The sequence below is a fragment of the Chiloscyllium plagiosum genome, unplaced genomic scaffold (assembly GCF_037043375.1).
Source record: "Chiloscyllium plagiosum isolate Xiang-an unplaced genomic scaffold, Cpla_swu_hap1 HiC_scaffold_15, whole genome shotgun sequence".
NCBI lineage: Eukaryota > Metazoa > Chordata > Chondrichthyes > Orectolobiformes > Hemiscylliidae > Chiloscyllium > Chiloscyllium plagiosum.
In genome coordinates this window covers 2,477,935-2,503,617 of record NW_028270153.1, presented here as the reverse complement: position 1 = coordinate 2,503,617, position 25,683 = coordinate 2,477,935, and the positions used below count along the sequence as shown (strand labels likewise).

General features: G+C 43.1%; 1 protein-coding gene across 7 annotated transcripts in view; it reads left to right on the top strand.

Annotated features, from left to right (window-relative positions):
- Window positions 1–25,683, top strand: part of chd6 (chromodomain helicase DNA binding protein 6) — a 266,964-nt gene that overhangs the window by 159,092 nt on the left and 82,189 nt on the right. For all 7 annotated transcript variants that reach the window (XM_043710968.2, XM_043710967.2, XM_087994672.1 and 4 more), the window contains 9 exons: window positions 1,179–1,313; window positions 4,057–4,178; window positions 7,141–7,384; window positions 10,465–10,641; window positions 11,898–12,041; window positions 14,611–14,866; window positions 18,542–18,752; window positions 22,971–23,166; window positions 24,809–24,973. In XM_043710968.2, the coding sequence (XP_043566903.2) occupies window positions 1,179–1,313; window positions 4,057–4,178; window positions 7,141–7,384; window positions 10,465–10,641; window positions 11,898–12,041; window positions 14,611–14,866; window positions 18,542–18,752; window positions 22,971–23,166; window positions 24,809–24,973 (1,650 nt within the window). The remainder of the gene's footprint in view (window positions 1–1,178; window positions 1,314–4,056; window positions 4,179–7,140; window positions 7,385–10,464; window positions 10,642–11,897; window positions 12,042–14,610; window positions 14,867–18,541; window positions 18,753–22,970; window positions 23,167–24,808; window positions 24,974–25,683) is intronic.

Here is a 25,683-nt window from a genome sequence, read left to right as displayed (position 1 = left end):
TACTGGTCCTTGTGCAGCTGGAACAGATTTCTCTTCATTCACTGTCAAATGCTTTTCTTCAAAATTTTGAATACCTACATCAAATTGTCAATAATTTCTACTTGTATAGCACCTTTGACATAAACAAACCCAAAACATTTCACAGGAGCATGACAACTCCCCCAGAGGAGACGTGAACTTAGAGTTTTGTTGTTTAGAAACAAAATCAGGCAGTGATTTTAAGGACTGAAATTAATAGATTGTTATTGTGTAAGGAAATTTTCATTTAAAAACTGAAAGAACTGCAGATGCTGTAAATCAGAAGCAAAAACAGAAGTTGCTGGAAAGACTATTTTATTTACTTTGGGGATATCGACATCACTGACTGGCCAGTATTTATTACCCATTCCTAGTTACCCTTGAGAAGGTGTGGTAAGCTATCTTCTTAAACCACTGCAGACTACCTGCTGTACATTGACCCACATTGCCCTTAGGGAAGAAATGCCAGGATTTTAACTCGACAACTGTGAAGTAACGGCAGTTCCAAGTCGGGATGGTGAGAGGCTTGGAAGGGAACTTGCAGGGATGATGTTCCCATGTATCTGCTGCCCTTGACCTCCCAGATGGAGCGGTCCTGTGTTTGGGAGTGCTGTCGAAGGATCTTTGGTGAATTTCTGCACTGCATCTTGTAGGTGGTACACACTGCTGCTACTGAGCATTGGTGGTGGAGGAAGTGGATGTTGTACCAGTCCAGCGGGATGCTTTGTCCTGGATGGTGTCAAGCTGCTTGAATGTTGTTGGAGCTGCCCCCATCCAGGCAAGTGATGAGTATTCCATCACACTCCTGACTTGTGCCTTGTAGATGGTGGACAGGCTTTGAGGTGTCAGGAGGTGAGTTATTCACTGCGTATTCCTAGCTTCCAACCTGATTTTGTAGCCACTGTGTTTGTGACAAGTCAAATTGAATTTCTGGTCAGTGGTAACCCCAAGAATGTTCATTGTGGGGGATTCATTGATGGTAACATCATTGAGTGTCAGTTGACAGATCAGATCGTCTCTTATTAGAGATAGTCATTGCCTAGTATTTGTCATTGAAGGATTTGCCGAGCAGCTGGGTGAATGAACCTGAGGTACACATCAGTGATCCATTACAATGGAGAGTAGACCAGTGTTTAATATTTGACATTTTGTCTTCCAAGCCTGTGACTCATTACCTGGTGAAATGGTGTTCTCTACCCTACGAAGAAAGCACTTGGGAGCTAGTAGAAGACATTGACCCAGTCAAGATTCAGGAATATGAGGACTTGCAAATCATTCCCGAAGTCTCAAACTTGGTAATCCTATTTGGCTTTATTATTTATACATGTGAATAATGTTTATTAACCAACCCAACCGCAGATGAGTTGTACTGAGCGGTGAGAGATATGGCCAACTTCTTTTGTAAAAAAAATTAATTTCATTGAATCAGTGAAATGGAGAATCAATTTGTACTGGTTGCTTCTGAAAGGGGCAGTTGTCTTAAAATGAATTTTTCATCATGAAACAGCATCTTATTAATATGCCAACAATCATATCTTTCAATGGCAAGTGGTAACTTGTTATTATATGTTCCGTGATTATGTTTAAAAGATAACTTAGTGAACATTCAAGCAATAAATGCACTCTGATCTTTGATGTTTCTTGATTTATAAATACTAATATTTATTAAAATGAGTATTGATAATCAGAGAGGAGCCTTTGATCTGTGGTTTCCAACACTCCACCTTTCAAGGCCGGCTTCCTTGCCCATGCCAGGCTCTGCTGTGGACCAATTCTTTGATATTGACTGCTTGGATAAATTTATAATGGCATGAAGTAACGTGATTGCTAGGAGGGCCAAAGGTGAACTATATACTGGGCGGACCAAGTTTCTGACGAAAATATTTTTAGGAACACTGGCATGCAGGCCCAAATGACTGATGTGGTGACCCTGAGAGAGCAGGTGGGTTGGTGTGTTTGAGAATGGGGATGAAGATGCTGGTGAACCTGAGAATTTGGGAGCTGGGGAGGGTGCTGCAAGTGTAAGTTATAAATATGCAGGACAATCAGCATCCCAATGGCAAACAACCCAGAACATGGGAATAATATTTTGCTTCTGTCTTTACGAGAGAAACGAACTTTGTAGTGAATGAAACCTTTGAAAAGCAGGTGTGCATGCTGGAATAGACAGAGATGGAGGATGCTGATGTGCTGAAAATTTTGTCAAACATTAAGATTGACAAGTCGCCAGGCCCGGACCAGATTTGTCCTCGGCTGCTTTAGGAAATGAGAAATGCAATTGCTTCGCCACTTGCGAAGATATTTGCATCCTCGCTCTCCACTGGAGTCGTACCTGAGGACTGGAGAGAGGCAAATGTAATTCCTCTCTTCAAGAAAGGAAATAGGGAAATCCCCGGCAATTACAGACCTGTCAGTCTCACGTCTGTCGTCTGCAAGGTGTTAGAAAGGATTCTGAGGGATAGGATTTATGACCATCTGGAAGAGCATGGCTTGATTAAATGCAGTCAACACAGCTTTGTGAGGGACAGGTCATGCCTCACAAACCTTATCGAGTTCTTTGAGGATGTGACTAGAAAGGTTGATGAGGGTCGAGCTGTGGGTGTGGTGTATATGGACTTCAGCAAGGCATTTGATAAGGTTCCCCATGTAAGGCTCATTCAGAAGGTCAGAAGGAATGGGATACAGGGGAACTTAGCTGTCTGGATACAGAATTGGCTGGCCAACAGAAGACAGCGAGTGGTAGTAGAAGGAAAATATTCTGCCTGGAAGTCTGTGGTGAGTGGTGTTCCACAGGGCTCTGTCCTTGGGCCTCTACTGTTTGTAATTTTTATTAATGACTTGGATGAAGGGATTGAAGGATGGGTCAGCAAGATTGCAGACGACAAAGTTTAGAGGTGTCGACAGTATAGAGGGCTGTTGTAGGCTGCAGCGGGACATTGACAGGATGCAGAGATGGGCTGAGAGGTGGCAGATGGACTTCAACCTGGATAAACACGAGGTGATGCATTTTGGAAGGTCGAATTTGAAAGCTGAGTACAGGATTAAGGATAGGATTCTTGGCAGTGTAGAGGAACAGAGGGATCTTTGGTGTACAGGTACATAGATCCCTTAAAATGGCCACCCAAGTGGACAGGGTTGTTAAGAAAGCATATGGTGTTTTGGCTTTCATTAACAGGGGGATAGAGTTTAAGAGTCGTGAGATCTTGTTGCAGCTCTATAAAACTTTGGTTAGACCGCACTTGGAATACTGCGTCCAGTTCTGGTCGCCCTATTATAGGGAAGATGTGGATGCTTTGGAGAGGGTTCAGACGAGGTTTACCAGGATGCTGCCTGGACTGGAGGGCTTATCTTATGAAGAGAGGTTGACTGAGCTCGGACGTTTTTCATTGGAGAAGAGGAGGAGGAGAGGGGACCTAATTGAGGTATACATGATAGAGTCGATAGCCAGAGACTATTTCCCAGGGCAGAAATGACTAACATGAGGGGTCATAGTTTTAAGCTGGTTGGAGAAAGTATAGAGGGGATGTCAGAGGCGAGTTCTTTACACAGAGTTGTGAGAGCATGGAATGCGTTACCAGCAGCAGTTGTGGAAGCAAGGTCATTGGGGACATTTAAGAGACTACTGGACATGCATATGGTCACAGAAATTTGAGGGTGCATACATGAGGATCAGTGGTCGGCACAACGTCGTGGGCTGAAGGGCCTGTTCTGTGCTGTACTGTTCTATGTTCTAATATTCAAATATGAATGATCCCTTAAAATCAGGGATGCTGGTTACCCTGCCGAGATGGACCGTGGTCTTTCTGTGACCAACCAGTTTCCTATTTTGCTGTTGGCTTGTGGAATGAGAATTCTGCTTTCTCACATATAGCTGCTAACATGCATAGTGTTACTTTCATTTCGGAGAACAATAAAACTGTTTATCACAGTGCTTTCCTCAATTCTTGACAGGATGCTTGCTCTGTGCACAGAAAGGAGATCCATGACACTTGTTTCGTATTATACTCCTCACTAATGTACTTCCTTTACTTGAAACAGGAACGTCCTCCTGCTGAAACTTGGAAAAAACTGGAGCTGTCACGACCATACAAGGCAGACAATAAACTCAGGGAGTACCAGCTGGAAGGAATGAACTGGCTGCTCTTCAACTGGTACAACAGGTGAGTGTTGCATTGTTCCATTCATTCTAGAGGTTAAGGTTTGTACTTGAGAATGAGCCCACAAATATCTATTTTAATCTAAACTCCTCACCCATTCATATTTTATTTTCAGGTTAGAGGGCTTCAAGTGTTTGGAAAGATGGAAAAGAATTTTCAGATTCGAGCATATGCTGATTGGGGCCAGTTTAGGTCACAAAGCACAGGGAGAATGCATGTAGGAAGCCTAATGTGAATGGGGTGCAGCCAGTGGAGGTTTGAATCAGTTGAAGTTTGTGGAAGGCAAAATTTAGGACCCAAGTCAACTGATTGTTAGAGAAGTTTAGAGGTAATAAAGTTACAGCTGAACTGGGATGGGGCAGAGATTAACGATGTTGTAAAGTCAATTCTCTTTGAGATTATGCAGCAACATTTGTACCATATAAATTAATGGCCGTTTCCAGTAAGACTGAATCTTATTGTTCTCTTGGCATTCAAGTTCATATTAATTGCTGAATTTCCTACCAACGAAATGCTAGAGGGTTACCGTTGAACTGAAATTTAACTGGACCAACCATGTGCTATGGCTACGTGAGTTTTTGAGAGACTGTGCATTCTGTAGTATGTAAGTTACTATTCACTTCCTAAGGATTGTCCACAAGGCTAAAATCAGGAGTGTGATGAATACTCTCCACTTGCCTGAATGACGATATTCAAGATTCTCAAGGCACAGGCTCGATGGACTGAGGGCCTTTTTTCTGTGCTGTAGACTGTATGACCATCCAGGAGAAAACAACGGCTTGAGTGGCACCCCTTCTGCCATCTTTCCCATTCACTGCCTCCACCACATACTCAGGAGCAGCAGTGTGTACTGTCTACCAGATGCACTGCAGCAACTCAACAAAGCTCCTGCAACAGCACATACCAGACTCATGATCTCTCTTGCTTACAAAGGCAATATAAACTACAGATGCTGGCAACCAAATAAGAAAATAAGCTGGGAGAACTCAGCACGACAGGCAACACCTGTTGAGAGAAAGAGTTAACCTTTTCAGATTGATGACCTTTCATCGGAACTCTTATTTGGATTAGTAATTGAAGTTAACGCCAGTTCTCTCCACAGATGCTACCTGATGTGCTGCGTTTTTCCAGCTTTTATTATTTTTATTATGAACCATCTAAAACTTAATCAACTTTGATAGCATGAAGAGGTATTTTTAAAAATATTGTCAAAAAATGCAATATCTTATGAGCTACAGTGCTGTTATTCAAATACCAATCGTAATAAGAAAACATCGGAGATGGGCATATTTATTTCTGTAGATGTAAGAAAATATACAATAAGTTTTAAAAAAGAATCTAACTAATTGTCTTTCACCACAATGTGATTTCTGCTGTTGGATTTCTCTGGGGGTGTCGTTTAATTATCTGGAAGGCTGAAAAATACGTTTGATCAAGTTTGAGAACAGAACGAATCCATAATGAGCTGTAGGTTTCCATCCCCTGCCTGAGAAGGATAAGGGCAGCAGATATATGGGAATATCACCAGCTAGAAGATCCCCTCCACGTCACTCACCATCCTGACTTGGAAATCTATACAATGAGGGAGGAAGGAATGTGGCTTTGAAGCCACAGTCAGATCAGTCATGATCTTAATGGTGGAGTAGGCTAGAAGGGTGGAATAGCCTACTCCAAATTCATATGTTTGTATTTATACTATCATTCCTCAATGTCACTGGGTCACAGTCCTGGAAATCCCTCCCTAATGGCATTGTGGTTCAACCTACAGCAATGAACTGTAGCAGTTCAAGGTGATCGCTCACCACTACCTTTGCAACAGCACTTGGAAATGGCCAAAAATGCTGGCGCTGCCACATTCTATGAACAACTAAAGGCTAGAGTTGCCAATAATTGGTAACAAATTGCGCAACGATTTCCATCATGTCTGCGGGAGAAACTGAGCTCAGTTTGCAGACCAATGAGTTTTTTGTGAGACTGAAAGCAACATCTAGTCTGCTGCTGCTATCCCAGTCAGCAGTTTGTGAGTAAGCAATTATGAGCAATGCAGAGTCGGAAAAAATCATTGTTGTGCTCGTGTCAGTTTGCAATAGTGTCCTCTCTCTCAGAGATTTCTTGTGGGGAAGTGTGTACGGGGTTGGGGGTCAAATAATCCACCCCCATCCACCACCATCCTCCTCCACCTGGCTGAGCTCATTCTCACTTGGAGCAACTTCTTCTTTAACTCCTCTCTGTTTCTTCACATCAAAGGTGTGGCCATGGCTAGCTGCAGGCCTCCAGTTCTGCCTGTCTCTTTATGTGGTATATGAAGCATTCATTATTCCACTACTGCTTAGGGCCCTCCCTACAACTTCCCTCTACTACGTCGAAGACATCATCTGCACTGCATTCCCTTCTTGTCCAGAATTGGAAAAATTCATCAACGTCGCTTCCAGTTTCTAGCTCTTACCTTCTCTGGTCTGTTTCTGACTCCTCCCTTCCATGGGGAGAAAGTGAGGTCTGCAGATGCTGGAGATCAGAGACGGAAATGTGTTGCCGGAAAAGCGCAGCAGGTCAGGCAGCATCCAGGGAACAGGAGAATCGACGTTTCGGGCATTAGCCCGACCAACGTTCCGACCAACAAAACTTGGACCCAACCAGGACAACCAGTACCTACAACAAATCCGAAGCCTCCAGCATTCCTGAAGAAGGGCTAATGCCCGAAACGTCGATTCTCCTGTTCCCTAGATGCTGCCTGACCTGCTGCGCTTTTCCGGCAACACATTTCCGTCTCCTCCCTTCCATTCCTTGTTTCAGAAATAGTTTCAGAGGAATTGGAAAAATATTACATTGTGTTTCAAGCTAATTCTTGTTCCTCTGATCTGTTCACTGCCCTCCTTCCCTTACTCACTCGCATATGCTCTCCAACTAGCTTTTAACATTTGTTTTCCTTCTTATAATAGGTTTTTCAAACTTTTATATTTTTCAGGAAAAATTGCATTCTGGCGGATGAAATGGGTCTGGGGAAGACGATCCAATCAATTACATTTCTGTATGAAATATACCTGTTGGGAATCCGGGGGCCTTTCCTCATTATTGCACCTCTTTCCACGATAGCCAACTGGGAGCGAGAGTTTCGAACGTGGACAGAGGTGAACGTAATTGTGTATCACGGCAGTCAGATCAGTCGGCAGATGATTCACCAGTACGAAATGCACTACAAGGATGCTGAGGTGAAGTCTTCAGACCTGTAGCTGAGTATCTGTATGTGTTTAGTTAAATATTTTCTAATTCGAGGCTCCTGATGCCATTGTAATCAGAAGGAGATGAAGTAAATGTTGAAACTCTGAAATTGAAACCAAGAGACTGAAAATCTCAGAGGATTTGATTTGAGACAAATTATCAGGAATTGAGTTTCAACCTGAAATATCAGCTGATCTCCAGATACTGATTTGCCTGTTTATTTCTAGAACTTTCTTATGTCTGTGAAACATAGTTTAGCCTGGAATCTGTAAAACTTCTTATTGCCAAATATTCCTTTATAGCTGTCTCATCTATGTATGAGAGATGGCCCAGAATGAGAAATGTTAATTTCTTTCCAATACTTTATCTGAAAACCAAACACCGATTGATTGAAAGTTTGTGAGAAGATTTGTATATCGGGTGCTCGTTGTTGTGGTTCTGTTCGCCGAGCTGAGAATTTGTGTTGCAGACGTTCGTCCCCTGTTTAGGTGACATCCTCAGTGCTTGGGAGCCTCCTGTGAAGCGCTTCTGTGATCTTTCCTCCGGCATTTGTAGTGGTTTGAATCTGCCGCTTCCGGTTGTCAGTTCCAGTTGTCCGTTGTAGTGGTCGGTATATTGGGTCCAGGTCGATGTGCTTATTGATTGAATCTGTGGATGAGTGCCATGCCTCTAGGAATTCACTGGCTGTTCTCTGTTTGGCTTGTCCTATAATGGTAGTGTTGTCCCAGTTGAACTCATGTTGCTTGGGACAACACTACTATTATAGGACAAGCCAAACAGAACAGCCAGGGAATTCCTAGAGGCATGGCACTCATCCACAGATTCAATCAATAAGCACATCGACCTGGACCCAATATACCGACCACTGCAGCGGACAGTTGGAACTGACAACCGGAAGCGACAGATTCAAACCACGACAAATGCCGGAGGAAAGATCACAGAAGCGCTTCACAGGAGGCTCCCAAGCACTGAGGATGTCACCAAGACAGGGGATGAAACGTCTGCAACACAAATTCCCAGCTCGGCAAACAGAACCACAACAGATTGATTGAATTTTGAAGTGTTGATTATGGAGGGGGAATCTTGAACATAAAAAGGGGAGTAATTCTGCCACTATGCTGAGTACAATTCTGGGGCAGTGTATTGTACAGTCTCTATCAAATTTTTGGATGGTTGCTGATCACTGGCCACGTTTTAAAACTATTCACAGCAGCAGGTTTGGGTGGTACTATCAGTAGCTGGCTTGACTTAGAGTATGTAGTGAATGAAGTGAGTTGAGGAAAAGTTAACATAGAACAGTACAGCACAGGAACAGGCCCTTTGGCCCAGAATGTCTGGGCTGATCATGATGCCATCAGCCTGCACATGGTCCAGATCCCTCTATTCCCTGTCTGTTCATGTGTCTGCACAAATAGAACATAGAGCACAGAACAGGCCCTTCAGCCCACGACGTTGTGCCGACCACTGATCCTCATGTATGCACCCTCAAATTTCTGTGACCATATGCATGTCCAGCAGTCTCTTAAATGTCCCTAATGACCTTGCTTCCACAACTGCTGCTGGCAACGCATTCCATGCTCTCACAACTCTATGTAAAGAACCCGCCTCTGACATCCCCTCTATACTTTCCTCCAACCAGCTTAAAACTATGACCCCTCGTGTTAGCCATTTCTGCCCTGGGAAGTAGTCTGACTATCGACTCTGTCTATGCCTCTCATTATCTTGTATACCTCAATTAGGTCCCCTCTCCTCCTCCTTTTCTCCAATGAAAAAAGTCCGAGTTCAGTCAACCTCTCTTCATAAGATAAGCCCTCCAGTCCAGGAAGCATCCTGGTAAACCTCCTCTGAACTCTCTCCAAAGCATCCACATCTTTCCTATAATAGGGCGACCAGACCTGGACGCAGTATTCCAAGTGCAGTCTAACCAAAGTTTTATAGAGCTGCAACAAGATCTCACGTCTCTTAAACTCAATCCCCTACATTTTTACTATTGCATCTGCTTTCCCCTTTAGTGTGTTCCAGGCACCTCCCACCCTGTGTATTTTAAAAAAAATGCTTCACACATCTCCTTTAAGTATGGTCCCTTTCAGTTATAGAGTCATAGAGATGTACAGCATGGAAACATGCCCTTTGGTCCAACCCGCCCATGCCGACCAGATACCCCAACCCAATCTAGACCACCTGCCAGCACCCGGTCCATATCCCTCCAAACCCTTCCTATTCATGGTACCCATCCAAATGCCTTTTAAATGTTGCAATTGTATCAGCCTCCACCACATCCTCATTCCATACACGTACCACCCTCTGTGTGAAAAAGTTGCCCCTTAGGTCTCTTTTATATTTTCCCCCCCTCACTCTAAACCTATGCCCTCTAGTTCTGGACTCCCCGATCCCAGGGAAAAGACTTTGCCTATTTACCCTCCCTAGGGAGCAACACTCCTAGGACCTTACCATTAAGTGTATAAGTCCTGCTAAGATTTACTTTCCCAAAATGCAGTGCCTCGCATTTATCTGAATTAAACTCCATCTGCCACTTCTCAGCCCATTGGCCCATCTGGTCAAGATCCTGTTGTAATCTGAGGTAACCATCTTCGCTGTCCACTACACCTTCAATTTTGGTGTCATCTGCAACCTTACTAACTGTACCTCTTATGCTCGCATCCAAATCATTTATGTAAATGACAAAAGTAGAGGGCCCAGCACCGATCCTTGTGGCACTCCACTGGTCACAGGCCTCCAGTCTGAAAAACAACACTCCACCATCACTCTCTGTCTTCTACCTTTGAGCCAGTTCTGTAACCAAATGGCTAGTTCTCCCTGTTTTCCATGAGATCTAACCTTGCGAATCAGTCTGCCATGGGGAACTTTGTTGAATGCTTTATTAGATCACATCTACCGCTGTGCCCTCATCAGTCCTCTTTGTTATGTCCCTGGTATTTTATATTTCCATCCTGAAGAAAAGATTCCAACTATTTACCATATCCATGCTTCTGATGATTGTTTTACTTCTATTTTTCAAAGTCTCTGAAACCCCAGCGAAAACCTCATGTCTTCTATTTGAATTTTACAGGGCGCTCCAGTTCAGGGACTTTTCAAGTTCAATGTAATTATCACTACATTTGAAATGATTCTGGCTGACTGTCCTGAATTGCGAAAAATCCAGTGGAGTTGTGTGATTATCGATGAAGCCCACAGACTGAAGAACAGGAACTGTAAACTGCTTGAGGGTCTCAAACTCATGGCACTGGTAAGGATATGGATAATCTTATGTGCTCCAAGGATAATTGATGGAGCTGTAGAACATGGAACTTCGTGGAGTATGCCATTGGGCACTTTGGGCTTGCTCTGCCAATGAACAAGATCGTGGCTGAATATTTTCTGTTCTCAGTATCTTTCCTTTCTGGACCCCAGAGCCCTTGATTCCTTTGTCTATCAAAATTCCTCTAATTCAGTCTCAACTAATTTGTGAAATCATACTCCACTGATTTCGGGGGAAGAGAATTCCACATACGAATGATCGAGAGAAAAAACTTCTCATCTCCTTGAGAGATGGCTTTTATTCTTAAACTGTGCCCGAGTACTGCTGTCCCCTGCAACGTTCCTCTTTATACAGTCCAGTTGAATGGTTTCCTCTGTTAATGCTGAGGGCAATTTGCTCATCTCCCTTTCTTTAGTTTGTATATATATTCAACACAGCAGTTTGCAATTATATAGCACCCTTGACATTGGAATACTGTGGGACATTTTACAGAGGTATCTAATCAGGCAAAATCTGGCACCAAACTCTTTAAGGCGATGTTAGGACAGATCATCAAAAGCTTTTTAAGGAACTTTTTAAAGTTGAGGAAAAAGGTAAAGAGGTAGAGATTTAGGGAGAAACTTCTGGAACTAGGGGTTTTAGGCAGCTGAGGGATGACTGCCAATGATGAAGTAATTAAAATTGAGGATGTTTCTGATTTACAGGAGTGTAGATATCTCTGGTTGTTGGGCAAGAAAACATTACTGAGAATGAACAAGGCCAAGGAGGTGTTGCCATCCTGTGAGCTAATGTAAGCTGGTGAGAATGGGATGAAGGGGGAATGGAGTAAAAGTACAGGTGTCAGAGTTTATCGAAAATGTGAAACGAAGCTTGCCTGGAAAATACTGGTGTAGTTGAGTCTGAAGGTAACAAAGAGGAAGAGAAAAGAGAAGCTCTCTTTGTCTTGTATCTTGGAAATGGTTGCAGTTGGATAATTTAAGCTGGCTTCAGTGATGTAGTAAGATCCTCTGTGATTTTGTTCCAGTGCACACTGAGACTGACAGCTGCTGAAGTTTATAATGTTTAAGCTTTGATTCTAGAAATGTTTTGAAAAGAGAAATCATTCAAAGAATTCGAAAGGAAGCAGAGATTTATTGTGGACTGTTGTATCTTGGGAATGTTCCTTGACTAAGTGTGTACTAATGTGTTTTGTATCCCTCACATTCTCCCATCTTCCTTGTCCCCATTCTTCCTCCCAATTTTAGGACCACAAAGTACTTTTGACTGGAACCCCTTTGCAAAACACAGTGGAAGAACTCTTCAGTTTGTTGAATTTTCTTGAACCAGGTCACTTTCCTTCTGAGGCTACCTTCCTGGAGGAGTTTGGAAACCTGAAGACTGATGAACAGGTATGAGAGATCTGGTTTTGGTGATTGTTGACCATTATATTCCTCTGAGAGCGCACGCGCGCACACACAGTCTTGTTCAACCCCATGAACCTGATTTGCTATTCCCATAGATGATGACTCATCTGTATTTTAATCTCATCTACCTGCCTTATTTCTGTAACCATCAATTTAGAAGTCCAGGAAAAATCTATCAATGTCAGAGTGACATTTTTAATCGACATGTGCCATCTTCTCAGCGATCTATCTTGGCCTCCTCCAGTGGTCCCCAGCATCTCTCATATAGTCTTCAGCCAATTCAATTCACTCGACATGATATCAAGAAATGGTTGGAGATACTGGAAAGTCTAGGGGCCCTGACAACATTTCAGCAATAATACTGAAAACTTGTGATTCAGAATGTGCCACTCTCTTGCCAAGCTGTTCCAGTACAGTTACAATACTAGCATCTACCCAACAAAGTTGAGAATTGCCCAAGTATGCCCTTTACATAAGAAACAGAACAAATGCAACGCAGCTAATTACTGCCTCATCAGTCTACTCTCGATCGTCAGTAAAGTGATGGAAGGTGTCATCCTCAGTGCTGTCAAGCAGTACCTGCTCAGTAATAACCTCAGTGACGCCCAGTTTGGATTCTGCCAGGTCACTCAGCTCCTGACCTCGTATAGCCTTGGTTCAAACATGGACGAAAGAGCTAAATTCCAGAGGGGAGGGGAGAGGGACAGCTCTTGGCAACAAGGAGCCCTGGCAAAATTGGAATCTGGGGGCAAGCTCGCCATTGGTTAGAGTCTTACCTGGTGCATAGGTTGGTGCTGGTGGTTGTTGGAGATCAGTCATCTCAGCTGGGCTGACAAGTAGCAAGTAACATTTGTGCCCCACAAATGCCAGGCCATGACCATCACCAATAAGAGACAATCTAATCACTGCCCCTTGACATTCAGTGGTGTTACAATCACTAAATCCCCTGCTATCAGCATGCTGGGGGGGTTACCATTGACCAGAAACTTAACTGGACTCACCACATAAACAGTGGCTACAAGAGCATGCTAGGAAGACTGCAATAAGTAACTCACTTCCTGATTCCCCAGGAATGGATGGGTGCAGCTCCAACAGCATTCAAGAAGGTTGACACCATCCAGGACAAAGCAACCCGCTTGATTGACAATGCATCCACTCCCTCCTCCACTGACACTCAGTAGCAGCAGTATGTACCACCTACAAAATGCACTGCAGAAATTCACCAAAGATCCTGAGGCAGCACTTTTCAAACCCACAACCACTTCCATCCAGAAGGACAAGGGCAGCAGATATATCGGAACACCACCGCCCCCCACCCCCCCCCCCCCCCCCCCCCACTCCCCCACCCCACCTGTAAATTCCCCTCCAAACTACTCTCCATCCTGACTTGGAAATAAATCACTGTTCCCTTACTGTAACTGGGTCAAAATCCTGGAATTCCCTCCCCAAGGGCACTGTGGGTCTGTCTGCCTACAGCACAGTTGCAACGGTTTAGGAAGGCAGCTCACCCCCACCTTCTCAAGCACATGTTGGCATAGCCAGTGACACCCACATCCACAAATGAACAAAAAAATGTTTTGGGCTGAGAATCCCAGATTTCTACAAGTGTGTGCCTGTGTGATACCTTAATGATCCGACTCTAATATTGAGTCGTGAAGGCTGCAGGGTCCCCAGCTGCTGTGCTTTGCTTTTCCCGAGTTGGATTCAGTGTCAAGGTCAATAATCTGAGAACCTGAACACCACCAGCTACATCCTTCACCCCAGACGTTGTCATGATACAAGCTGCTTTCAGCACAGCCAACCTATTTTCACCTATTTTCAGCTTTTCCCCTTCCATGGCTTGTCTTTGTTGATACCTTTGTTTGCCGCTCTCACACTAATATTTTTTCCGCCCCCGCACCTCCCTCTCTGTTTTTGTTTCAGCTTTGCAGCATCCACATTCTATGTTGTATTTGAAAGTCTGAAACCCAGATTTGAACTACTTTAAACCAATGTCAGTGCTGTTGTCAAGCAGTTACCTTTTTCTCCCAAGTACAGCTTTTGTCATTGTGGCTGTTCAAAAGAATCCGATCTAGTTTTAGCAAAAGATCACCACATAGTTCCACTTTACCTTCTAATTGTGGAACAAAAACGATTAATAATGAAAATCCTATTTGCTGGGGGGTTTTTCCCAAATAAAGCTAATTTTGTGGCACTCAATAAGATTTCTGGTCCTAATAAAGTACCAATGTTAAAATGAAAATACGCTAAACAGGGTGACTTTAAAGACAGACTCTCTGTACACGCTTTTAGAACCCAGCCATAGTTACTAAATCAACACTCTATCCTGACTGTACTTTTTAAAAATATGTAATCATGACATTTTCCTGCATTCTGTCATTATCCCTTGAGTTGGTTTTCTCAGTTCCCCTCATTGTTGATGCCGCTTGAAATTGTCTTCAGTTTCTTCAACTCAAATGTTAAATGGTCTTTGTGCGAATTTGAGATTCACCTCTTGTCCCAAACTGGCTTCTGCTGACTATATCCCTATCCTGGTCTTCTCCTCCTGTTACAGGTGAAGAAACTGCAGGCAGTGCTGAAACCCATGATGCTTCGAAGACTGAAGGATGATGTGGAAAAAAACCTGGCTCCGAAGGAGGAGACCATCATTGAGGTGGAACTAACCAACATTCAGAAAAAGTACTACAGGGCCATCCTTGAGAGAAACTTCTCTTTCTTAGCGAAAGGAGCTAACCAGGCCAACATGCCAAACCTGCTCAATACCATGATGGAACTGAGAAAGTGTTGTAACCATCCCTACCTGATCAATGGTGAGTTCAGTGTATTACACTCTGTTTTATAGTATCAGTGTTTCTCATCTGCATGTTCAAGTCCCTCCATAACCTCAGCCCTTCCCATCTTCATAATCACCTCCCTCCTCTTAACCTTCCTGCGATCTTAGCGCATTTCCAATTCTGGTTTCTTTCTCTGGTCAGAAAGTTAATTAGAAAAATATCTATATCCTTGGGATTGAAATAAATGGTGTTCTCACAAGCAAAATGACTGGATTGGGGTGGCTAAGAAAGGTGATGTTATTCCTAACTACCTATGTAAGTGAGCAGTCAAATTCCATGATTTGATAACATTAAATAAAATTATCCTGTGTGTGCTAATATTTATGCTAACAACCAATTTAAGATTTTCATTCAGGCCCACATTATGGCACACTTTTGTGTACTGCAAGTTGCAAATATAGTAATACACAGGACCCTGTTCTTTACAGATGAAAAAACATATATTCAAATTGTACCTGTTTCAACTTAACAAGAAGGAGGACAGTCATTCTCTAGTTCATTCCTCAGGACAATATCTGATTAGTGAGACTTAACCTTGCCTGGTTTAAATTTAAACAACGGTTAGCAGTTAATTGTACTAAAATGTAACTGGTGCCATCTCCATAATATGCCTATTATGGAGTCCACTTACCAACCAATCAGCATGCTTTTCTTGCAAAATGTAGAGTAAATAAGGGAAAGTGAAGTGGAAAAGTTTGGAGGAAGAGAGAAAGTGCGATAGAAGTATGCACAGCTGATAAGAGTTCCTGGAGATAAATAAAAAGGAGAAGAATTAAGAGTGAGCAATGGTCCGATGGAAAGTGAGTCTACAGGAATAAGAAGTGAAAATGAGTTGCAAGATGAATTGAACAAGTATTTTTCATTGGTCTTCATTCTACAGGATGTACATACTCACCCAGAGATAGCTATAAATCACAAAATAGAAGTGAGGGTGAAGCTGAAGAAAATTACAGTCTCCAGATAAGTGGTGCTGAGCAAAATGTTGGAGCTGCAGCCTAACAAGTCTCTGTGTCCTATAGGACTAGTGAGATATTTGATGTGTTTGCTCTAATTTTCCAGAATTCAATGGATTCTAGAAAGGTTCTTTATAATTGACAAAAGCAAATGTAACTCCTTTATTCAAAAAGGGAGGGACACAGAAAACAAGAAAGTAAAGGCCTGTTAGCTTAACGCTTGTTTTGGGAAAAAATATTAGAAGCCATTATTAAAACAGATATTATAGCACGGCGTTTAGAACAATTCAGGATATTCAGATCGAGTCAACATGGTCCTGTGAAAAGAAAAACATATTTAACCAATTTGTTGGAGTTCTTTAGAAGTAAGCTGTGCTGTGAAGAAACTGGTGGATGTACTGTACTTAGACTTTTGAAAAAGCATTTGATAAGGCAACATAAATTAGTTAATAAGATTATTTCAAAAAGTAAAGACTCATTGTGTAAGGGATAACACATTGACATTGATGGAAGATTAGTAGACAAAAAGGATACAAGGCATGAATGGAACATTTTCTTGGCAGGCGGGAAGTAATGAGTGGTAGGCCACAGGGATTAGTGTCAAGGCATCAACATTCTACAGTTTGTATAAATGTAGGGACCAAAGGTAAGACTGCTAACTTTGATGGTGGCGTGCAGATAGGAAAGTAAATTGTAAGAAAGTATGAGGAATTTACAAAGGGATATAGATAGGTTAAGCTAGTTGGTAAATATAGAATCATTGAGATGTACAGACCCTTCAGTCCAATTCATCCATGTCCACCAGATATCCTAAATTAATCCCTTTAAACCCTTCCTATTCATATGCCCATCCACAAGCCTTTTAATTGTTGTAATTGTAATCGCTTCCACCACCTCCTCTGGCAACCCATTCCATATACGGACCACCTTCTGTATGAAAAAATTGCCCCTCAGGTCCCTTTTAAATCTTTCCTCTCACCTTAAACCTATGCCGTCTAGCTTTGGACCCCGCTACCTTGAGGAAAAGACTTTGACCATTCACTCTATCCATGTTCCTCATGATTTTATAATATCTGGCAAACAAGTATAATTTGCTGTGGTTCTGTTCGCCGAGCTGGAAGTTTTTGTTGCAAACGTTTCGTCCCCTGTCTAGGTGACATCCTCAGTGCTTGGGAGCCTCCTGTGAAGCGCTTCTGTGGTGTTTCCTCCGGCATTTATAGTGGCCTGTCCCTGCCGCTTCCGGTTGTCAGTTTCAGCTGTCTGCTGTAGTGGCCGGTATATTGGGTCCAGGTCGATGAGTTTGTTGATGGAGTTTGTGGATGAGTGCCATGCTTCTAGGAATTCCCTGGCTGTTCTTTGTTTGGCTTGCCCTATAATGGTAGTGTTGTCCCAGTCAAATTCACAGCACCACAGCAACGAGCACCCGAGCTACAAATCTTCTCACAAACTTTGGACAAGTATAATTTGTAAAAATGTGGAATTGTCCATTTAGCAAGAAGAATAAAAAAGAAGCCTGTTAACTAAATGGTGAGAGATTGCAGATCTCTGAGATGCAGAGGAATCTGGATGTCATTATGTATAAATTGCAAAAAACTAGTATGCAGTTACAGTAGGTAATTAGGAAAGCTCATTGAATGTTATCATTCATTGTAAGGGGAAGTGAACAATAAAGTCGGGAGATTATGCTTCAGTTGCACAGGGTGCTGGTGAGACTGCGTCTGGAGAACTATGTCCAGTATTGATCACTTTATTTAGGGAAGGAAATAAATGGAGGCAGTTCAGAGAAGGCTTACTATACTATTCCTGGACAGATCGTCATCATGAAGAAATGTTGGATTGTATCTGGTGAAGTTTAGAAGAGTAAGAGGTGATTTGATTAAAATATATAAGATCCTGAGTGGCTTTGCAGGATGCCTGTGGAAAGAATGGTTCCTCTTGGGAGAGAATTTAGAATTAGTGGCCATATTAAAATAAGGGTTCACCTTTTGAAGATTCAGATGGGAGAAATGGTTTGCGCAATACTGCTTTCATATCCCCAAATGGGGTAAGAAATGGTTCTCGCTCCTGATTGCTTTGAAGAACTCTGGGGATGTGAGATGCTGTGAATGTCAGGAGACATTCAGATCTGGTGCAATTATGATGCTCATCAGACAACATGTCTGCCAACATTAGCTGCCCATATGAGTAATGGTTACTTAGTTTAAGGTTAAGGAGAGATTTAATCAAGCTGTTCACAATCATTAGTGGAAGTTGTTTGTGGGTGTTAACCAGAAGGCGTAGTTTTAAGGTGATCAGCACAAGGACCAGAGAGCAGATGGTGTGAATTTTTCCTAAACCAAGTAAGGATGATCTGGAAAGCACGACTTGAAAGGTTGGTGGAAGCAGATTCAATGATAACTTTCCAAAGGGAATTGAATAATAGTTGAAAAGGAAATGGTTATAGAGGTTGCAGACAAAGTGCAAGGAAGTGAAATGAATTAAAATCTCTCACAATCACCCAGAACTTGTATTATGGTCTGAATTCTGAACTCAGTCCTGAGGAGTCTGTATGAGTCATTGCTTTCAGCAGAGAAGAGTGACTACTGTGGAAGAGAGAAGGAGCAAAAAGAAAAATGTGAATGTAGAATTAGATTCCTGGGGCAGATTTCTCTACCAGAGTAAGGTGTTTAATCAGAATTTGGATTTTGATTCCTGGTAGGTGCCGAAGAGAAAATCTTGGATGAGTTCCGTGAAGTGCACAATCCTGATGCTCCTGATTTTCAGCTGCAGGCCATGATTCAAGCAGCGGGTAAATTGGTGCTGATCGACAAACTGTTGCCCAAACTGATTGCTGGTGGGCACAAGGTGCTGATCTTCTCTCAGATGGTGCGCTGCCTGGATATATTAGAAGATTACCTCATTCACAGACGGTGAGAACCTCTCTAAAAGCTGGGCCCAAGCTTTCACCTCTCTAATTGGCATTGCTTAAACATTTTAAAAATGAATACCATGAAGAATTATTCTGAACGGCTGGTGATCTAGACTAAAATAATCCTTTTTCTTTAGTTTTGAAATTACAAGTGTTCTCCATCCTTTTCAAATATTGTGATAGTCGCTCCCTTCCTGATCTAGTGTCTAAAGGCACTAAATGACTCTGATCAAATTTAATACCTAGTTTTAGAACATAGAACAATACAGTGCAGAACAGGTCCTTCGGCCCTCGATGTTGCGCCGACCTGTGAACTATTCTCAGCTCGTCCCCCTACACTATCCCAAAATCATCCATGTGCTTATCTAAGGATTGTTTATATCTCCCTGATGTGGCTGAGTTGACTACATTAGCAGGGAGGGCATTCCACGCCCTAACCACTCTCTGTGTAAAGAACCTGCCTCTGACATCTGTCTTAAAATTATCACCCCTCAATTTGTAGTTGTTCCTTCTCGTACAAGCTGACGTCATCATCCTAGGAAAAAGACTTTCAATGTCTATCCTATCTAATCCTCTGATCATCTTGTAGGTCTCTATCAAATCCCCTCTTAGCCTTCTTTCCATGAGAACTAGACCCAAGTCTTTCAGCCTTTCCTTATAAGACCTTCCCTCCAGACCAGGCAACATCCTGGTAAATCTCCTCTGCACCTTTTCACATCCTTCCACATCCTTCCCGAAATATGGCGACCAGAACTGTACACACTATTCCAAGTGTGGCCGCACTAGCGTTTTGTATAGTTGCAGCATGACATTGCGGCTCCGGAACGCAATCCCTTTACAAACGAAACCTAACACACTGTATGCCTTCTTAACAGCACTATCCACCTGGGTGGCAACTTTCAGGGATCTATGTACATGGACTCCAAGATCCCTCTGCACATCCACACTACCAAGAATCTTTCCATTGACCCAGTACTCTGCCTTCCTGTTATTCTTCCCAAAGTGAATCACCTCACATTTAGTTGCATTGAACTCCATTTGCCACCTCTCAGCCCAATTCTGCAACCTGCAACATTCTTCCACACTGTCCACCACTCCACCGACTTTAGTGTCATCTGCAAATGTACTAATTCATCCACCTATGCCTGTGTCTAAGTCATTTATAAAAATGGCAAACAGCAGTGGTCCCAAAACAGATCCTTGTGGCACACCACTAGTAACCGGACTGAATATTTTTTATCAACCACCACTCGCTGCCTTCTTTCAGAAAGCCAGTTTCTAATCCAAACTGCTAAATCACCCTCAATCCCATGCCACTGCATTTTCTCCAACAGCCTACCGTATGGAACCTTATCAAAGGCTTTACTGAAGTCCATGTATACCACGTCAACTGCCCTACCCTCATCTACATGCTTGGTCACCTTCTCAAAAAACTCAATGAAGTTTGTGAGACACGACCTGCCCTTGACGAAACCATGTTGACTATCTGAAATCAAATTGTTGCTTGCTATATGATTATAAATCTTATCTCTCATAATCCTTTCCAAAACCTTTCCTACAACAGAAGTAAGACTCACTGGTCTATAATTACCTGGCTCATCTCTACTGCCCTTCTTGAACAAGGGCACAACATTTGCAATCCTCCAGCCCTCTGGTATCAAACCTGTAGATAATGACGACTCGAATATCAAAGCCAAAGGCTCTGCTATCTCCTCCCTAGCTTCCCACAGAAACCTCAGGTAAATCCCACCTGGCCCAGGGGACTTGTTTACTTTTACTCCTTCTAGGATTGATAACACCTGTTTGTAACTAACCTTGATCCTTTCTAGTCTAATATCTCGTACCTCATTCTTCTCCTCTACAATAATCTCCTTTTCCTGAGTGAAAACCGATGAGAAATGTTCGTTTAGCACCTCTCCGATCTCCACAGGGTCCACACTCTCTTTCCCACTTCTGTCTTTGACTGGCCCTATTCCTACCCTAACCATCCTTTTATTCCTCACATACCTATAGAAAGCATTAGGGTTCTTCTTTATTCTATTTGCTAAAAACTGCTCGTGTCCTCTCTTTGCTCTTCTTAACTCTCTCTTTAAATCCTTCCGAGCTGATCTGTATCTCTCCATCGCCTCATCTGTACTATTTGCCTCATCAACACATAAGCCGCCTCCTTCTTCATAACAAGAGATGCAATTTCTGTTGTAAATCACAGTTCCCTTACCTTATCACTACCTCCCTGCCTGACAGGGACATACCTATCAAGGACACGCAATATCGGTTCCTTAAACCAGCTCCACATTTCCATTGTCTGCATCCCCTGCATTTTGCTACCCCATTCTATACATCCTAATTCCTGCCTAATCGCATTATAATTGCCCTTACCCCATCGATAACTCTTGACCTATCCCTTTCCATCGCTAAACTAAACGTAACTGAATTATGGTCATTCTCTCCAAAGTGCTCATCGACAACTAAATCAAACACCTGGCCTGGTTCATTACCAAGCACCAGGTCCAGTGCGGCCTCCCCTCTTGTCGGCCCTTCGACATACTGTGTCAGGAAACCCTCCTGTACACATTGGACAAAAACTGATCCATCCGACATACTAGAGTTATAGCATTGCCAGTCAATGTTGTGGAAGTTAAAGTCCCCCATAATGACCACCCTGTGCCTTTCACTCCTACCCAGAATAATTTTGCTAATCCTCTCTTCCTCCTCCCTGGAACTCTGTGGAGGCCTATTTTAAAAAAAACTCCAAGCAGTGTGACCTCTACTCTCCTGTTTCTAACCTCAGCCCACACTACCTCAGTAGACGAGTCCACTTCAAAAGTTCTCTCAGCCACTGTTCTTCTGTCTTTGATTAACAAGGCCACGCCTCCCCCTCTTTTACCGCCTTGCTTGTTCTTTATGAAAGATCTAAACCCTGGAACCTGCAATATCCGTTCCTCCCCCTGCTCTATCCATGTCTCCGAAATGGCCACAACATCGAAGTTCCAGGTACTTATCCGTGCTGCAAGCTCAACTACCTTATTTCGGATATTTCTGGCGTTGAACTAGACAGTCTTCAAACCACTTCGCCGCCTGACAGCACATTCCTGTGACCCTGAAATCCTGTCCCTGTCCTCCCTACTCTCATCCTCCTGTGCACTGCAACTACACCTCCGGTTCCCATCCCCCTGCTGAGCTAGTTTAAACCCACCCAAATAGCACCAGCAAATTTCCCACCCAGGATATTAGTACTCCTCTGGTTCTAGTGAAGACCATCCTGTTTGTACAAGTCCCACCTTCCCCAGAATGAGCCCCAATTATCCAAGTACCTGAAACCCTCCCTCCTGCACCATCCTTGCAGCCACGTGTTTCGCTGATATCTCTCCCTATTCCTTACCTCGCTATCATGTGGCACGGATAACAAACCAGAGATAACAATTCTGTTTGTACTAGCTCTCAGCTTCGACCCTAGCTCCCTGAAATCCTGCCTTACATCCCTATCCCTCTCTCTACCTATGTCGTTGGTACCTACATGGACAACGACTTGAGGCTGGTCACCCTCTCCCTTCAGGACCCCAAAGATACGATATGAGACATCACGGACTCTGGCACCTGGGAGGCAACACACCAACCGTGAGTCTCGTTCGCTCCCAACAAACCTTCTATCTGAGCCTCTAACTATTGAGTCCCCAATGACTAACACTCTCCTCCTTTCCCTCCTTCCCTTCTGTGCAACAGGGAGAGGCCCTGTGCCAGAGACCTGGGCCCCACTGCATATCCCTGGTAAGTCGTCCCCCTCAACAGTATCCAAAACGGTATACATGTTTTTCAGGGGAATGACCACAGGGGATCCCTCCACTGACTCTTTTTTTCCCCCCTTTCGAACAGTCACCCAGCTTTCTTCACCTCACTACAATGAACACTAGTCTTTTCTAGGCTAGAGGAAAGAACAATAATCAGCTGCTATCTGTTCTCAATGACTGGCCAGTCATTCCCACTGGTCGTACATTGGCCCAGCAATGATAAAGGAAATGATAAGTAGCCAAGTCAGAATGCTGTATGACTTTGTTGCATGCTGCTCTTGCAGGAGCTGTTGAAGCAACCTTGGTAAGTTGCTGCAATACATTCATCCAGCCGTTGTTATAGACAGCACGTGGAATGAATCAAACACCTTCATTGATGTTCCATACTCATTAGTTTAAATATCCAGTCATTGTCTGTTTTAAATGTTTAGGTACACCTATGAACGCATTGATGGCAGAGTAAGGGGGAACCTGAGGCAGGCTGCAATCGACCGCTTTTCCAAACCAGACTCTGACCGATTTGTGTTTCTGCTGTGCACCAGAGCCGGAGGCCTTGGTATCAATCTTACTGCAGCAGACACTTGTATCATCTTTGATTCGGATTGGAACCCACAGAATGACCTGCAGGTGAGTCTTTCAGTGAGCAGCACAGTGCATGATCCTTCACTGGTAGTGGTGATAATTGATCTGCCCCTATACTCTGCTTCTAGTAATAATCTTCACAAAGCATTTTTTAAGCTTAGTGTATCTTGCCTCTAGGTTAGTTGTGGTCTTTAAGGATTTCCAATAGATTTTCTTCCTGTAAGTGCTTTAAAATAGTTGACAAAGGAGTTAAAAATCACACAACACCAGGTTATAGTCCAACAGGTTTATTTGGAAGCACAAGCTTTTGGAGCGCTGCTCCTTCAACACAACCACCTGATGAAGGAGCAGTGCTCTGAATGTTAGTGCTTCCAATTAAACCCGGTGTTGTGTGATTTTTTTACTTTGTACAGCCCAGTCCAACACCAGCATCTCCAAATCTTGATAAAGGACGATTACTAATTGAGAATTCTTTGAATCACATGAACAAAAGAGAAATAATCAGGCTAATTATTATGAGGGATGAAGAGTTGTGATATGGGCTTGTTCGTGACAAGGCAAGTTGCTATTACTGTTTTACAGATTAAAATCAACAAGGAAAACAGAAAATGCTGAAATACTCAGCTGGTCAGACAGCCTCTGAATAGAAAGAAACCAAACTGATGTTTCAGGTTGATGACCTTTATCCGAAGGGGAGAAACTAAAAGTTTAATAGATTATAAGGAAGTAAAGAGCTCATAAAGAGTTCAGGAAATTGGGAACTCAAAGGTTATTGGGCCCTGTGGGCTGGGAGGGGCAGTTACATCATGTCTTGACAAGTTCTAGGTAGGGGTGATGGCATGTGTAGCCTCTTGGATTGGGGCATGTTGCTGTCACTTTGCGACATGACCAAGGTGGGCAGCAGCTCTGGAAAGGGATCTGATGTGTGTATGTAGGGGCCAGTGTTTCCTTATGCAAGCATTCAGAGAGTTTGCGTGATCAGCATGCAGATGCATTTCCATCCAGTTACAAAGGTTGCTTCTGCTCACACACCTCAAAGATCCACAGAGTGGCTGGAAAAATGAGAGAGAATGTAGGTGTGGGCTCTCTGGTGAGGACCTTGACAGAGGTGTGACATGGGAAGTAGGAAAGCTGGGAGCAGCCTCAAATGGGAGAAGTCAAGACAATCGGATCCAGTAACATACTACAATCTATGGCTTTAAATGAATCTCACAGCACTCCACAAACTTTTCTCTCCTAATAATGTACTGATGTTAAAGCTGAACAACATTAATGTAGACTCCTGTAGATCTAATATCTTTAAGGGATTTTAAGAGACTCTGAGCCTATCCATTGATGTAAGCCTTCCTTTGATCTCTAGCAATCAAACTGGGCAGGCTTATTGTCAAGCAGACTGCAGCACGGATCACACCACTCCTTTAATTTACTCTAATTTTAAAGCTACAGTCCAAAACTCTAATAATCTTACGCTGGACTGGAACAATATTTTTTTAAAGAAAAGTTCTGTTCCTGTAAATACAATGAAATGAAGAAAAGTTAGAACAGAGGGTCACCCCACAGTTCTTGGTACTGTATGTTCCATCCATTGAATAACTTGTCTCACTTCCCCCATTGTATTTGGTGATTCAAAAGTTCTGTATATAGCAGATATCTACCACATAGACTCAGTCCTTTTCAACGTTTCCAGGCTCAGGCCCGATGTCACCGGATAGGACAGAATAAAGCAGTTCAGGTGTATCGACTAATAACTCGGAACTCGTATGAGCGAGAGATGTTCGACAAAGCCAGTCTCAAGCTGGGTCTCGACAGAGCTGTGCTGCAAGCGATGAATCGCAAGGGAAACACTAATGGGGTAAGGTAACCTACTACATGACTGAAGTCTCAACTTGCTCATGCTGTTTTGGTAAGCATTTGCTATATACTTGCTGAGGTGGGACCGGTTCTGAGACTGGAATAGATTTCTGTTTCAAGGGCCTGTTATTCCAGGCCAAATACAGCGTAGGCTAGACTTCTCACTTTGCTGTTCCCATCAAAAGAACAGAACAGGTACAGCATGGAGTTAGATGCAGAATAAAGTCCTCTCGACACTGTCCCCATCAAAAACTCCAAGGACAGGTACAGCACGGAATTAGATACAGAGGAACCTTGATTATCCAAACATCACAGGCAGGAAATATTTTGTCCGGATAATCGAGGTTTCGCTGTACAGAGTAAAACCCTCTCAAAAACACTCGCAGAACATATGCAGAGTGTGAGAGCAGGTTCCCATTACCTTTTTGCTTAATACCTTACACTAAATTGCATTATCACTGATTCCAAAATAGTTTTGAGCTTCTGGGCTCAGCACATCCATTTACTTGTTCTCTTGGCCCCAGAAAATGAAGATATGGATGAGAAACATAAGCTAAACCTGTTTCACCCTGTTTCTGGCTCCCAAATAGCTTCCTTGGGTGGTCAGGACTGTTTAAGTTTTTTTCACAGTATGTGGGTGTCTCTAGCAAAGCCAGCATCTAGGTTGATGGCATTAATTGTGGTGTAGACATGCAGAGGGCTGTTAGCGAG